The 11,656-nt window shown below is 62.2% G+C and overlaps 2 protein-coding genes across 2 annotated transcripts; both read right to left on the bottom strand.

Moving 5' to 3' along the window:
• Positions 1-4,562: 4,562 nt before the first annotated feature.
• VPS25 (vacuolar protein sorting 25 homolog) lies at positions 4,563-7,337 on the bottom strand. The gene is made up of 6 exons (XM_027664898.1): positions 7,229-7,337; positions 6,936-7,081; positions 6,797-6,850; positions 6,284-6,372; positions 5,730-5,805; positions 4,563-5,215 (listed from the first exon to the last, which is right to left on the bottom strand). Exons 1-6 carry the CDS (start codon positions 7,291-7,293, stop codon positions 5,103-5,105), a joined length of 543 nt encoding a protein of 180 aa, XP_027520699.1. The 5' UTR covers positions 7,294-7,337; the 3' UTR covers positions 4,563-5,102.
• A 391-nt stretch (positions 7,338-7,728) lies between these two features.
• On the bottom strand, positions 7,729-10,288 carry RAMP2 (receptor activity modifying protein 2). The gene is made up of 5 exons (XM_027664835.1): positions 10,168-10,288; positions 9,877-10,027; positions 8,716-8,826; positions 8,274-8,376; positions 7,729-8,132 (listed from the first exon to the last, which is right to left on the bottom strand). The coding sequence occupies exons 2-5, from the start codon at positions 9,935-9,937 to the stop codon at positions 7,877-7,879; spliced, it is 531 nt and encodes a 176-aa protein (XP_027520636.1). The 5' UTR covers positions 9,938-10,027; positions 10,168-10,288; the 3' UTR covers positions 7,729-7,876.
• Between the last annotated feature and the right edge of the window lie 1,368 nt (positions 10,289-11,656).

Raw genomic sequence — 11,656 nt, 5'->3', positions numbered from 1 at the left:
GCACCGGGCAGGGGCCCCGCACCGGGCACCGACAGCGCACCGGGCACCGACAGCGCACCGGGCAGCGGCCCCGGGACGGTGCCCAGCGCTGCGGCTGCGGACACAGGCTGCGCGCAGCGGGCGAGAGCCCCGGCATCGCACCCGGCCGCCCCGCCGGGAGCGGAACGGTGGGCATCCCCCCGGGATGCGGGGTGTCCCCTCCTGGCCGGGGGTCAGTGCCTGGCGCCCACCCGGGGCCGCGCTGCCGTGGCTGCCCCGAGGGCTCACGCCCTCCCCTCCCCGCAGAGCAGCCCCTCGCCCGCTGCCGCCCCTGCGGGGCTCCGGGGCCGCTGTGACCGACGCAGCCGGAGCCGGGACGTAGGAACGCGCCTGGTTCAGACGTTTCCTCGGAGTTTCTGACTCCGGACAGGGAGCAGTGTGTCCGGGAGCAGCCACGTCCCGCTGCGCGGTCACGGGTCCCCCCACGCCGCCCCAGACAGCCCTGCTCGGGTTCACTACAGTCTGAAATCCTGAAATTAGGGTCACGCAAATAGGAAGAGTCGAAGGTGTGTGTCAGCCCCGCGGGAGCCAACAGCCGGACAAGAGCGTGTTGTCTCTCCGGGCTGAAGGAGGAGGTTGTTCTGCCGGTGAGGCTGTTTACATAAAACACAAAGCAATTGAGGCCACCGCTAATTTCTTTTCCCTGAGGTCAGATTGTTTCTACTCAACGATACGGGAAACATTAAGGAGTGGATCCATACTGGAGCACTGCCATTTCCTCCTAAACGCACCTGGCACCCACAGTGTGATGCCGGGCAATTGGGGCTGCTGACCCGAAGTTCGGCTGTGGCTGTGTCCGACACCGCTGCTCCCCACAAATCCCTGGCGGCAGGAGGAGGGAGAAGCATTTAATGAGATGTGCTTCCTACAGAAACCATGGCCAAGCTGTGTCACACTGCCGATCTCCCCTCTGCTCCCCCCACATGACCAGCTCTTCCAGCTCGGCTCTCCAGCACTGGAGGAGCCGGGTACCCCCTCCGCAACAAGAGGTTTGACCGACCCCTCCCTGCCAAGAGCTGCTCCTGCAGCACGGGCTGTTGAGTAGGGAGCAGTGACATCCCCAGCCAGCCCTGCACTCCTTGGAGTGTGTGAGGGGCACGGCCCTGGGGGAACAACCACTGCTGGCAGAACACTGTGTCCAGCACCAGCCCCTGCAGGGCATTACCTGCTGCCAGGGCACTGGGCTACCATGGCCACGGGAGCCCAAAGGCCGGGACCAACAGGCTGTGGGTGCAGCACTCATGCTGGCCCTGCCATGGGTGACTCTCGTGTTGTCAGGTGCAACACGGTTTGACGCAGTTCTATCAAATAACGCACTTTGTTCGGGTGAACCCAGCCCTTCTCAGCACTGCCAGAAAGGGGGGCATGCTGCCCCGTGGCTCTGTGGGCTAACTCTGCGGCTGCCCCCACCCAGGGTTCCCTGACAGGGACCCTGCACTGCCCGGGCACAGGAACATGGCCCAGGCTGGCAGGGAGCCCCATCTCTCCAGTGAGACACACAGAGACAGGCAAAGATCTCGCCTTGGTTGCTGGCAGGGACATGTCCCCTTATCGAGGTTTTTCATCATGAAATGAGATGCCTTGGAAGATCCCAGAGGCGCAGGAGAGTATTCCAGTCCAGTGAGGCCCCTGCAGACAGGAGAGGAAATTAGGGGTGACGTTTGCTCCGACTGCTGCCCTCCCACACATCCCTGATGAGTGGTCTGAGAAATTCCCTAGTCACCCCTGGCCAAATGCCACCCCACACCAGAGTTTGGCAGGGGGCAGGCAGCTCAGGCAGGGGCACAGTTCCCCTCCTGACCTGGCCAGGGACACCAAGCTGGAGACAACTTGGCCTGAAAACAGAGGGCTCCTGCTCCACAATCAGGTGCCCATTGCAGCTCCCCAGCGTTATCAGGGTGACATTTCTGGGTTGTGGATGCCAGTGCCAGCCCTCGCTTTGAGGAACCGCCACAATCAGGGAACATAACCCATTTCTCACCTGCATTTGGCTGCCAGGAAGAGAACAGGGGACTGTGTAATCACTCTCCTTAGAATCAGATCATGAATCAAAGCCCTGCTCAGCTCTGGGCTCCAGCAAGCCCTGCCAGGAATTGTCTGTTCTGATTCCAGAGCTCAGGGCAGGATCATGGAAAGGCCAGGATGGGTCCAGACAAAGGTGTGTGTCCCCCTCCAGAGATGGGGATGCACAGCTGGGGCTGCATGGCACAAGGTGCCCATCCCAGGAAGGGTCCAGGGCTCCAGGGAAACCCAAAGCTTTTTTCACAGTTGGCTTCACCACCCCATGCCCACAGGAGCTGCCTTGCCCCTTCTTGCTCTAACTCATGTGAGTTCAGGGAGAAGGAGATGGCACCCAAACCTCAGCTCTGGCAGTAACCCTGGGCAGATCACTGTGGAGGATTTCCTCAGCCCAGAGGTGCAGATGGGATCCGCCTGCAAGTTTATCCCAACATATAAATTTATCATACTGAAACAACTCTTGTTCCTAAGCAGCCACATTAAATAAAACCCCTCTTGGCACCTTACCTCCCTGACCAGTGGGATCTGAGTGTGCCTGGCCTGATAGTGCCTTATCTCAGCACCAGAGCCCCTGAGCAGTGCCTCGCCCCAGCCAATGAGTCCTAATCACCCTGGCCAGACGCAGCAAGGGCCTCTGAGGGGCCATGGGCCAGAGGAAGGGGCTGCATCAGCCCCCCCAGAAACGCCACCTCCACAGGGCTGGGCTGGGCAGCACCTCCACAGAGGGACACCTGCTCCCTCCAGGGCGGCAGCACCAGCCAGCAGCACATCTGCCATTCCAAGGACCCATCCCATGGCCCTGGCAGTGACACCTCACTGCAGCAGCACCACCATGGTGCCCAGCATGGGCAGCTGGTCCCACAGGGTCTACACAGGCATGACTGGATGTGGCCTCCAATAACGAGCCCAGAGGGTGTGGAAAAGGAATTTTACACCGTGTCCATTCCGCAGAGGGGACATATTCTTCCTCCTCCTCCTCCCACTGAGTAAGCAACTAAATAGGAAGCTGAAAAAGAGAAGGGAATTGCTGCCAGGAGAGCCTTGGAACGAAAAAGCTAGTTTTAGTCTTATCTAATATCACATCAGCCATTTCCTAAGAAGGGAGCGAATTTAATTAAGAACACAGACTCCCTCAAGGACAGCCAGGTTACAGACAGCACTCCCAGCTCGGAACACAGTGCTGGGAGGTCCACATCATGCACACAGACAGCAAGGACAGACACTCTGAGCCTGACTGCTGGAGGCTCGCTGCTTGGGATCCAGTGCAGACACCTTCAGGCACAGCACTGCAGCCACAGAGGCAGGCAGAGCAAACAGGGAGGGTAGGGGCAATGTGAGTGGCATGGAGAGGGAAGCAGAGGCAGGTCTCAGACATCAAAACCAGTCTAGGGCAGACACTGGTAGCAGACAGATCCTACACAGAGACTTCGGTGGTTGCAAACACAAAGGGAGGCAGTGAGTCCCAGGCTGAGCAGAGCCTGAGCCAGTTGTGGGGACAGACGTGCTGTGGGGCTCCTGGCACACACTGTGGCACAGCCTTTGCTTCTGCTGGCCTTGCTCAGTGCTGTCAGTGCATGGCAGCACTGTGGCAGAGCTCATAGGGATTGGAGACCACACCTGCCCAGTGTGTCAGTGATTCACCGTGAGTGCTGCCAGTGCCCTTCTCCAGCAGAGAAGTGCTGGCACTCAGGAATTCCTCCACAGCGCTGCTGTCCCTGGGCACGGACAGGAAGCCTAAGCTTCAGCTGCAACTCCAGAGAGACGTGCCCAGACCAGGGCAGCACATCCCACCAAGTTGAGGTCAACAGGTTCCTGCTACAAAATGGAAAGTTTTAAATTTTGCAGCCCCTGGACTCCAGCATCTCACCTACACCGAGGATTCCCTGACACTGACACTGGCTGTCAGCGGCAGTGACGCCAGTGTTGGGTTGTCCCCAAGGGCAGGGCAGGCTGGACATGTTGGTCAGCACTGGCCAGGGCAGGTGCCGGACCCCCAGAACAACCACACTGGTCTGACCAAAGGTCACTCCAGCCCTGCCCCCAGCCTCCACCATGGAAAGGTGAGCATGATCCTGCCCCAGCACAGCCATCTGGCTTCTCCAGGACTCACGGGGTCATCAACTGTACCTGGGCCACGGCTTCCAACAAGTTGGGGACTTTGTTGTCAGCACCAAGAGTCTAAAGCTGAGTCATCCCTTTACCAGCCACGGTGGTACAGAGCTTACCCTGTCACCTCTGCACAAACCCAGGGGCTTCCAGCAGGCTGCATGCGCAAAATTAAAGTAAATGTCTCTGTCCTGAGATGGGCAGCGAGGGCTCCCACGAGCCATGGCCCTGCCAAGTGGAAAAAAGCACTTGTGCTGCTGCTTCCCACGTGGGGGAGGCCCAGCCCTCGCCAGCACCGCTGCATTCCCCCAGGGCAGCGAGGAAACATGACTGAAGGGCAGGAATCTGGTACGCTTTGTTTCTGATGGAAAAATAAAGATAGATGAAAACACCCAGGCTGCTCTATAAATACATTTCATTTTAATCACCTGAAATTAGTTCCTTGGCATCCCCCAGCCCGTTTGGCAGTAAGTGCATTTCCTTCTGCCATTGAGGGCCTCCACAGCACAGCAGCCACAGCCAGTCCCCTGCTCCTGCCTCACCCCTGGGCACTGCAGTGGGAATGGGGGGCCCAGGCATGTGGCTGGTAGAGGGATGGGGGGCCCTTTGAGGACAAGCTCAACCAGCCAGCTGGGACTGCTCTGAGGCTGTCACAGGAAGAGGGACCAGCAGCAGCCCCGGTGTTTCACTACTGGGTGTTCCCTCTCAGAACTGCTTGGAGCAGCTTTAGCCTCTCAAGCACATCAAGAGGAAGAACAGACAGACAGAGGACCCTGGGATATTTCTAAGTCATGTCTTCAGAAGGCTTAGCAGACTCTCCTTGCCCCAAGAAATCCTGAGGATGCAGCTACTTGCAGTCAGGGCATGAAGCCAAGCCCAGGGAGCGACCCTTGTCAGCGAGACCGAAGACTGCAGGTGGGAAGGGAAGGGAGCTCCTGTCAGAAGAACTTGACGCCTCGGCCGTCATCCAGCGTGATAATTTCAGCCTTGTGCTCCTGCTGCAAGGCTTGCAGGGCACGGAGCAGCATAGCCTCATCCAAGCCATGGAACTCTAGGGAAGGACCAAGATCCCCATCAATAGGAAAAAAAAAAAATCACATCAGGAAATAAACAGGCTTGCAAGGTCCAGGGACTGGGGGCAGCAGAGGGCTCTGAAGAGCACTGTAACACTACAGCAAATCGAGTCACATGGCTACACTGACAGGCTCATCCCTACATCACTGCTTCAGGAACAGAGCCTGAAGGACACCAGACAGCAGGGATGAGTCACAGGAGCCTCTAAGGCAGTGCAGGAGCTCGGCATGAAAACAAAACACCCCTCACCTCACCAGAGAAAGTGCTGGGCACCGGGGAAGTGAAAATGCAATTACAGAGGGACATGTTCCTGCAAAGTGTTAAAAGCCTTCACAGCAGCACGTGCCAGTGGTGTGGGGGGCAAGTTTTGCATGTGAGATTTCAAAATATTTAATCTACAAAACTATAATCTGACAACTAACTGTTTACATGCTCCAATCCAGTGTGCTCTGAAAACCTGCTCTACACCATGAGCCCTTTACCCACATTACCTTCACTCTCAGTGTCATCCCCGCTGGCCAGTTCGTACAGCGTGAACACAGAGTTGGTCAGGCCATTCCTCAACACCTGGAAACAGAAAGGCAACACAGCAAATCTCATCCATGTGGCTGAACATCCTCATACACCCCAGAGCACGGGACATAAAGTGTGCACAGCACTCGAGGAGCAGCAGCAGCCTGGAGTAGCAGGGTCAGAAGTGCAGCCTGAGGGGACGAAGATGGTTCCTTCCCTGCCCCTCGGTTCTTCCTGCCCACATTTTGCAGTGAGGACTCAGACCACACACAGTGACACTGTCCTGTCCTCACCAGGGAACAGCCAGTGGCACTGGGGGCAGGCAGTGGCACCTGCCACCCACACTGCAGCTCACAGCAAGCAAGGAGCTGCTGATAACCCTGCTCCTCCCTGCAACAGGGAGAAATGGAAGCAGAAAGGTAAAAGCAATGAGGAAGCAAGAGGAGAACACCACAGTGGTCTTTCCCAAATAGCAGCAGGACCCCCTGTCCTCTCAGACACTGAGCCTGGTCTGGGTGTGCAGCTCTCTCACCCACTGATAGATGAGCTTTCCCCATTCTTCTGGTCTCCTCCACATGATCAGAAAGCTGGTTTTGTTCTTATCTAACCATTCCAGATTCCCTAAAAACAACAGGGAACAGAGACTGAATCAGAGCACAAGTCAGCAGTAAGGATCAAATGTGCAGATTTCAGGACACATGCCAGACACTACACCCAAGGGCAGCCTCAGGGTCCAGCCTCCTCCCAACTGCTCACGCCAACTTCCTAAATATCGCCGTGTCTACAGAAATCGATTTCTCTTTTGAGACCCCTCTTCTTCCTCAGCTAAATCTGCCTGCAACGGCAGGATTGGGTCCCGTGGAGGCGCGGGCAGGGATGGCCAAAGGAACCAGCCCGGGCTGCAGCATAGCCCAAACCTATGGGATGGGCAGTCCCTGCCCCGGCACGGAGCTGTCCGGTCGGGCGGGCACCGGCTCCGCTCCGGGGCACGGACGGATGGATGGATGGACGGATGGACGGACGGATGGACGGACGAGGCACCCACCGTTCTTGCGGAGCTCCTCCAGCACCACCTGGATGGATTCCAGCGGCAGCTTCCCTGGGCGCGGGTTAAGGAGGCGGTGACGGAGGCGGGGTCGGGGGGTGGGGGCGACGGGGGCGCGGGCACCGGGCCCAAAGGATACGCTGGAGGCGGCTGTTGGCGAAGAGCGGGATGTCCTGCGCCTCCCGCACCGTCATGGCGGGCAGGCGGTGCCGCCGGCTGTACGCCAGCGCCAGCGCGCACCAGGCCGACAGCTGCTTCTGCCTCGTCTCGCCGTTGGGCTGCAGCCTGCGGGGGGTCGCGTCAGCGCGGGGCCGCCGAGGCACCGGCAGCCCCCGGGCCCGGTGCCCCCGGTGCCCCGCGTCCCCCGCCCTGATCCCCCTGGCCCTGACCCAGCCCCACGCCCAGTCCCGCGCCGTGCCCGCCCGCGCTCACGTGAAGAAGGGTGGGAAGCTGTACTGCCAGGGCCACGCGAAGCTCATCGCCTCCGCTTCCGCCATCGGAACCGCCGCCGCCTTCCGCCCCGGCCCGGCCCGGCCCGCTTCCGGCGCGGCCGCGGCGCCCCGCCCACTCCAACGAGGCTCCGCCCCTCCCCGCCGAGGCCCCGCCCCTTCGCCCCTTCCCACCGAGGCCCCGCCCTCCCTGCAGGGTCCCGCCCCGCAGTCCCGCCCCCTCCGAGCCTCGCCCCTCCCGGACGGGGTGGCCCCGCCCTGTTCCCGGTCCCGATGTTCCCGGTCCCGGTGTTCCCGGTCCCGATGTTCCCGATCCCGGTGTTCCCGATCCCGGTGTTCCCGGTCCCCGTGTTCCCGGTCCCCGTGTCCCACGAGGCACGTTGCCCACGGCAAGAAGCTGCCGGCGTGCCCATGCCGGGGCGGGGTTGGCGGCGGGAGTGGGCCCGCGGCGGGATCGAACGACGGAAGAAGCAGAGCCAGGCGTGGGGGGAGAAGCGTTTAATCCCGGGCCGCGGCGCGGGGGAAGGCAGGAACCAGCCGCCCCAGCAGCGCGGGGCGGTGGCCAAGGGAGCCCACAGGACGGTTCGGGTGGCCGGCGGTCCGTGCCCTGCCGCGGGACGGGGTGGCAGCGCTAGGCCTGTGCCTTGCCATCCTTGCTGCGCCAGATGACCAGGGTGACGAGGAAGGGGATGAGGCAGATGGGGGCGATGATCATGGCCAGCAACACGTCCTCGGGCGGGTCGAAGTACACCGGGTGCTCCAGGGTGCAGTTGTGGAAGTAGCGGTGGTGGCTCTGAAAGATGTACTGCTCCGCCAGTGCGTTGGGGTAGCTGTAGTTCAGGCGGTCGGCCCAGAGCTCCAGGCACAACTGCAGGTCGCTGTAGGGTCTGGAGAGACAGCCAGGGCACTGGCAGGGGACAGGGCACCAGGGCACAGACCCCAGGGCCATCCCCAGCCCAGCAGCACCCCTCTGGACTGCCCAGCCCCTGTGCCCTGCTGCCAGAGGGGAAGATCCCACCACCCCATACCTCCTGATGACTTTCCACTCGCACAACTCCGATGCTGTCACATTCCTCATCAGGTAGACGAAGTAATCCCAGCACTTCTGTGTGATGTCGGAGTAATTTCCCTCTGTGGGGAAAGGTGCTGAGCATGGGCAGCACGCCCTTCCATAGCACATCCCTGCCTGCCCCTGCTGCCAGGTGACACCCAGGCCAGCGGGAGAGACACTGGCAAGATGGGGGAGAGACCCTGCAGCAGCCCTAGGGTGCTGCCCAGACTCCACAGCAGTCCCAGGGCAATGCCACGAGCACAGTGGGAGGGCAGGTTGCTGCTGGCTGGCACACGCCAGCTATTTTGGGGATAGCCAGGGGAAAGGGGGAGGATAACCCTATGGTGCAGAGCCAGCCCTGGCCAGGGCACCGTTGGGCCCAGGGGTCTGCACAGCCCTTGCTGAGCCCCAGCACTCACCCATGGGCTGGGCTGTCCCGTTGGACGTGGCCATGGGTGAGCTTGTCCCGGCATCCTGGCCAAAGCCCTTTGTCTCGGCGTCCGTGTGGCAGAGCCCAGTCCCCAGGAGCACTGCAGAAGGGGGGACACAGGGTGAGGAACAACACAGGGTCAAGGGGAGCAGGTGCTGGTAGGGCTCCACGCACGGGAGCTGCCTTAGCAGAGGCTGGGTCTGCAGCAGGGAACTGGTTCTGAGTGTCCCTTGGGGGCCACTGGAGCCAGCAGTTGGGGTGCAGGACAGTGAGCTGCCCCAATCCTGGCACATGCTGGGGCCACAGTGTCCAGCCCCCCAGATGGGCAGAGGCTGTGCAGAGGGGTCCAGCCAGGCTGTGGGCAGCTTCTGAAGGGCTCAGAGGAGCTCTCTGGTGGCAGTGGGCCCTGGGCTGTGGTCACAGCACAGGGGTGAGCCATGACCACTGCCCATGGGGAGCCAACGCAGGCACCGCCCTATTGCCCTGGGTGGCTGCATTGCAGCTGGACAGGGCTGAGGCAGGAAGAGGAAGCGCTGGACACAGTACGGCACTGCCGGAGAGCCCCTCCGCCTGCCATCAGTCCCACGCCCAGCACAGCCTGCCAAGGGCGTGGGGCATGTCTCGCCCGCCCCACGGGGCCCCATGGCCCAAGGAAACAGCCCATCCATCTTCCACCCCTGGCTGAGGGCCCATGGTGTGGGGCAGCAATGCTGGCGGGCCCCAGTGGGCCCTGCCTAGGCCGTTCATGGGGAGCTCTAGGACAGCCAGGCACTGGCCACGGGGTGCTCCTGGGCTGGTACAGTGGCTGAGGAAAGGGCAGCCCACCCTGTCCCAATCTCTATCCCCGATGGTCCCATCCAGCCCCTCTGCCTGTAGTGCTGCGGCTCCTGTTGCAGCTCGGGGCTTTGCAGGGCTCCCTGCTGGATTGGGGATGAGCGTGGTGGAGGCTGCCCCCAGCACCCACCTGCCACTGACCCCTGGCCATGCTGTCGATGGCTGTCCCAGCCACCCTCAGGCTGGTCCCATGCCGGGGTAGGCGATGGGTCGGGCTGAGCCGAGACCCCGACCCTGGGCCCCACGAGCGGGAGGGCGGCCACATGCGGGGTGGTGCGAGGTGCGGAGCCCCCGGGGCCGCCCCCCGCGCACTTACCCCAGAGCAGCAGGAGCCCTTGGGAGAGGTGGCCGGAGCTTGTGTGTGCGCACGGTGCCATCCTGCCAAAGCCTGCCGGCTAACGACCGGGACAAGGATTTCAATGGAAATAACAGGAAGCAACTCCTTTCCTCTGACAGGGGCAGTTTGACTACAGGAGACGTGTGAAAAATGAGATTGCTCAGCGCTGCTCTGAAGCGGCTCTGCCGGCGGGACTCCGCCGTGCCGCGCGGTGCCGGCCCCCGCGGGCATTGCTCCGGCGCCCCAGCACCCGCGACACCCGTGCCTCACCCGCTGGCCCGGAGGCTCTGCTCCCCGCACAGCACGTCCAGCCTTACGAGGCTGCGATTTGTTTACTTGTGTATTTCTCTTTAATCCTGTCTGGGCTGGGTTGTGAAATCCCTCGTCTCCTGCGTGGAGGGCAGGCAGCCCAGCAGCGGGGGGAGTGGACGGGGAAGCACAATGTCCCCGGACGGGCGCTGCCGCCCAGGGATGGGGGAGGCAGGGGGACCAATAGCCCCAACATCTGCCCCACGGGCGGCACAGCTGGGGCAGCTCCAGCCCCTGCCCAGGCCCGCGGCCGAGGAGGGAAGGGTGATGACGTGACATGCCCACAGGCACGAGGCCGAGGAGGTGGGGAGAGGGCAGAGACTTGGCCGACCCTGACAGTCCTTGGCCCCAACGCCTTCCTCCTGCACCGCCCAGCCCAGTGCCTGCCCAGCTCTGCTGGAGCCCCCTATTCCTGGAGCAGATCCCACCCAGGGGCCCATGTCCCCCAACTGAGGGTGACCCCAGCCCATGGGTCCGCAGCATTCCCTCATAGGACCAAGCTGAGGCCAGGTGAGCTCTTTTCACCCCTGGCCAGGGGCAGAGTGCAGCTCAAAGCCTCCCCTTTAACAGCCATCTGTAGACATGCAGAGTGGGGACTGGATTGCAGTGAAGCACAGTTCAGAGGGACCCTGCCTGTTGTGGAAAGATGATTACTCCGGTCTTTAGCTCCCCAGCAGAGGTTCTGGCAGAGCTCTCTGATGCTCCCCAGGCCACAGCAGCCATCACTCCAGGGCACCACAGGACCTTCTGCAGATGAGTGGTCACATCTGGAAGCTATCCCTGGCACTCCAGTGGCCATAGGGCTGGAGCCCCCCAGTTCCACTCTCCGGTGGAGTCAGCAGAGCCTCCGGCTGGGTGGCAGGAGCCTCTGCCAGGGAGACACCCAGTGATCTCAGCACGGCCCCGGGGCGAGGATGGCCACCTCCCTCCTGGGGCATCCGGAGGGGATGGGCAGGGACAGGACAGGCAGGGATGGGATGGTGGCTGCTAGCCAAAGGCCTGGGCCCCCCACCCAGCCTGGCATCCCCGGTGCTCCCGGCCAAGCCCCACCCGGAGTGCCAAAGAAGGAGCTTGGCTCGTGCAGGGTCAGGATCCTGGTGCCTGGGACTCTTCTCCCAGTGCTCCCCCTGCTCAGGGCAAATACAGGCATCCCCTAGTGCTATGGAACCAGCTCCAACCGCAGGGACTCCCCGCCCCGCCTGACTCAGCGGAGCTCCCAGATGCGGGCGGGATGCGGAGACTGCTCGTCCCTCCCCTCGGGGTCACCCCTCGGGGTCACCCCCCAGGGTCAGCGGAGAGAGGCGCCCCGGGGCAGCCGGCGCTCCGCACGGCGGCGGGGGGATGGACGGGGCCCCTGCCGGGGCAGGAGCCAGCACCGCCCGCTCCCCACCGCCGGGGCCACCGGGTCAGGAAGGGCCGCCGCCAGCAGCCGCTTCCTGCCCGGCGCCGC

The sequence above is a fragment of the Corapipo altera genome, unplaced genomic scaffold (assembly GCF_003945725.1).
Source record: "Corapipo altera isolate COAL_440 unplaced genomic scaffold, ASM394572v1 142, whole genome shotgun sequence".
NCBI lineage: Eukaryota > Metazoa > Chordata > Aves > Passeriformes > Pipridae > Corapipo > Corapipo altera.
This window is presented reverse-complemented; position numbering and strand designations above follow the sequence as displayed.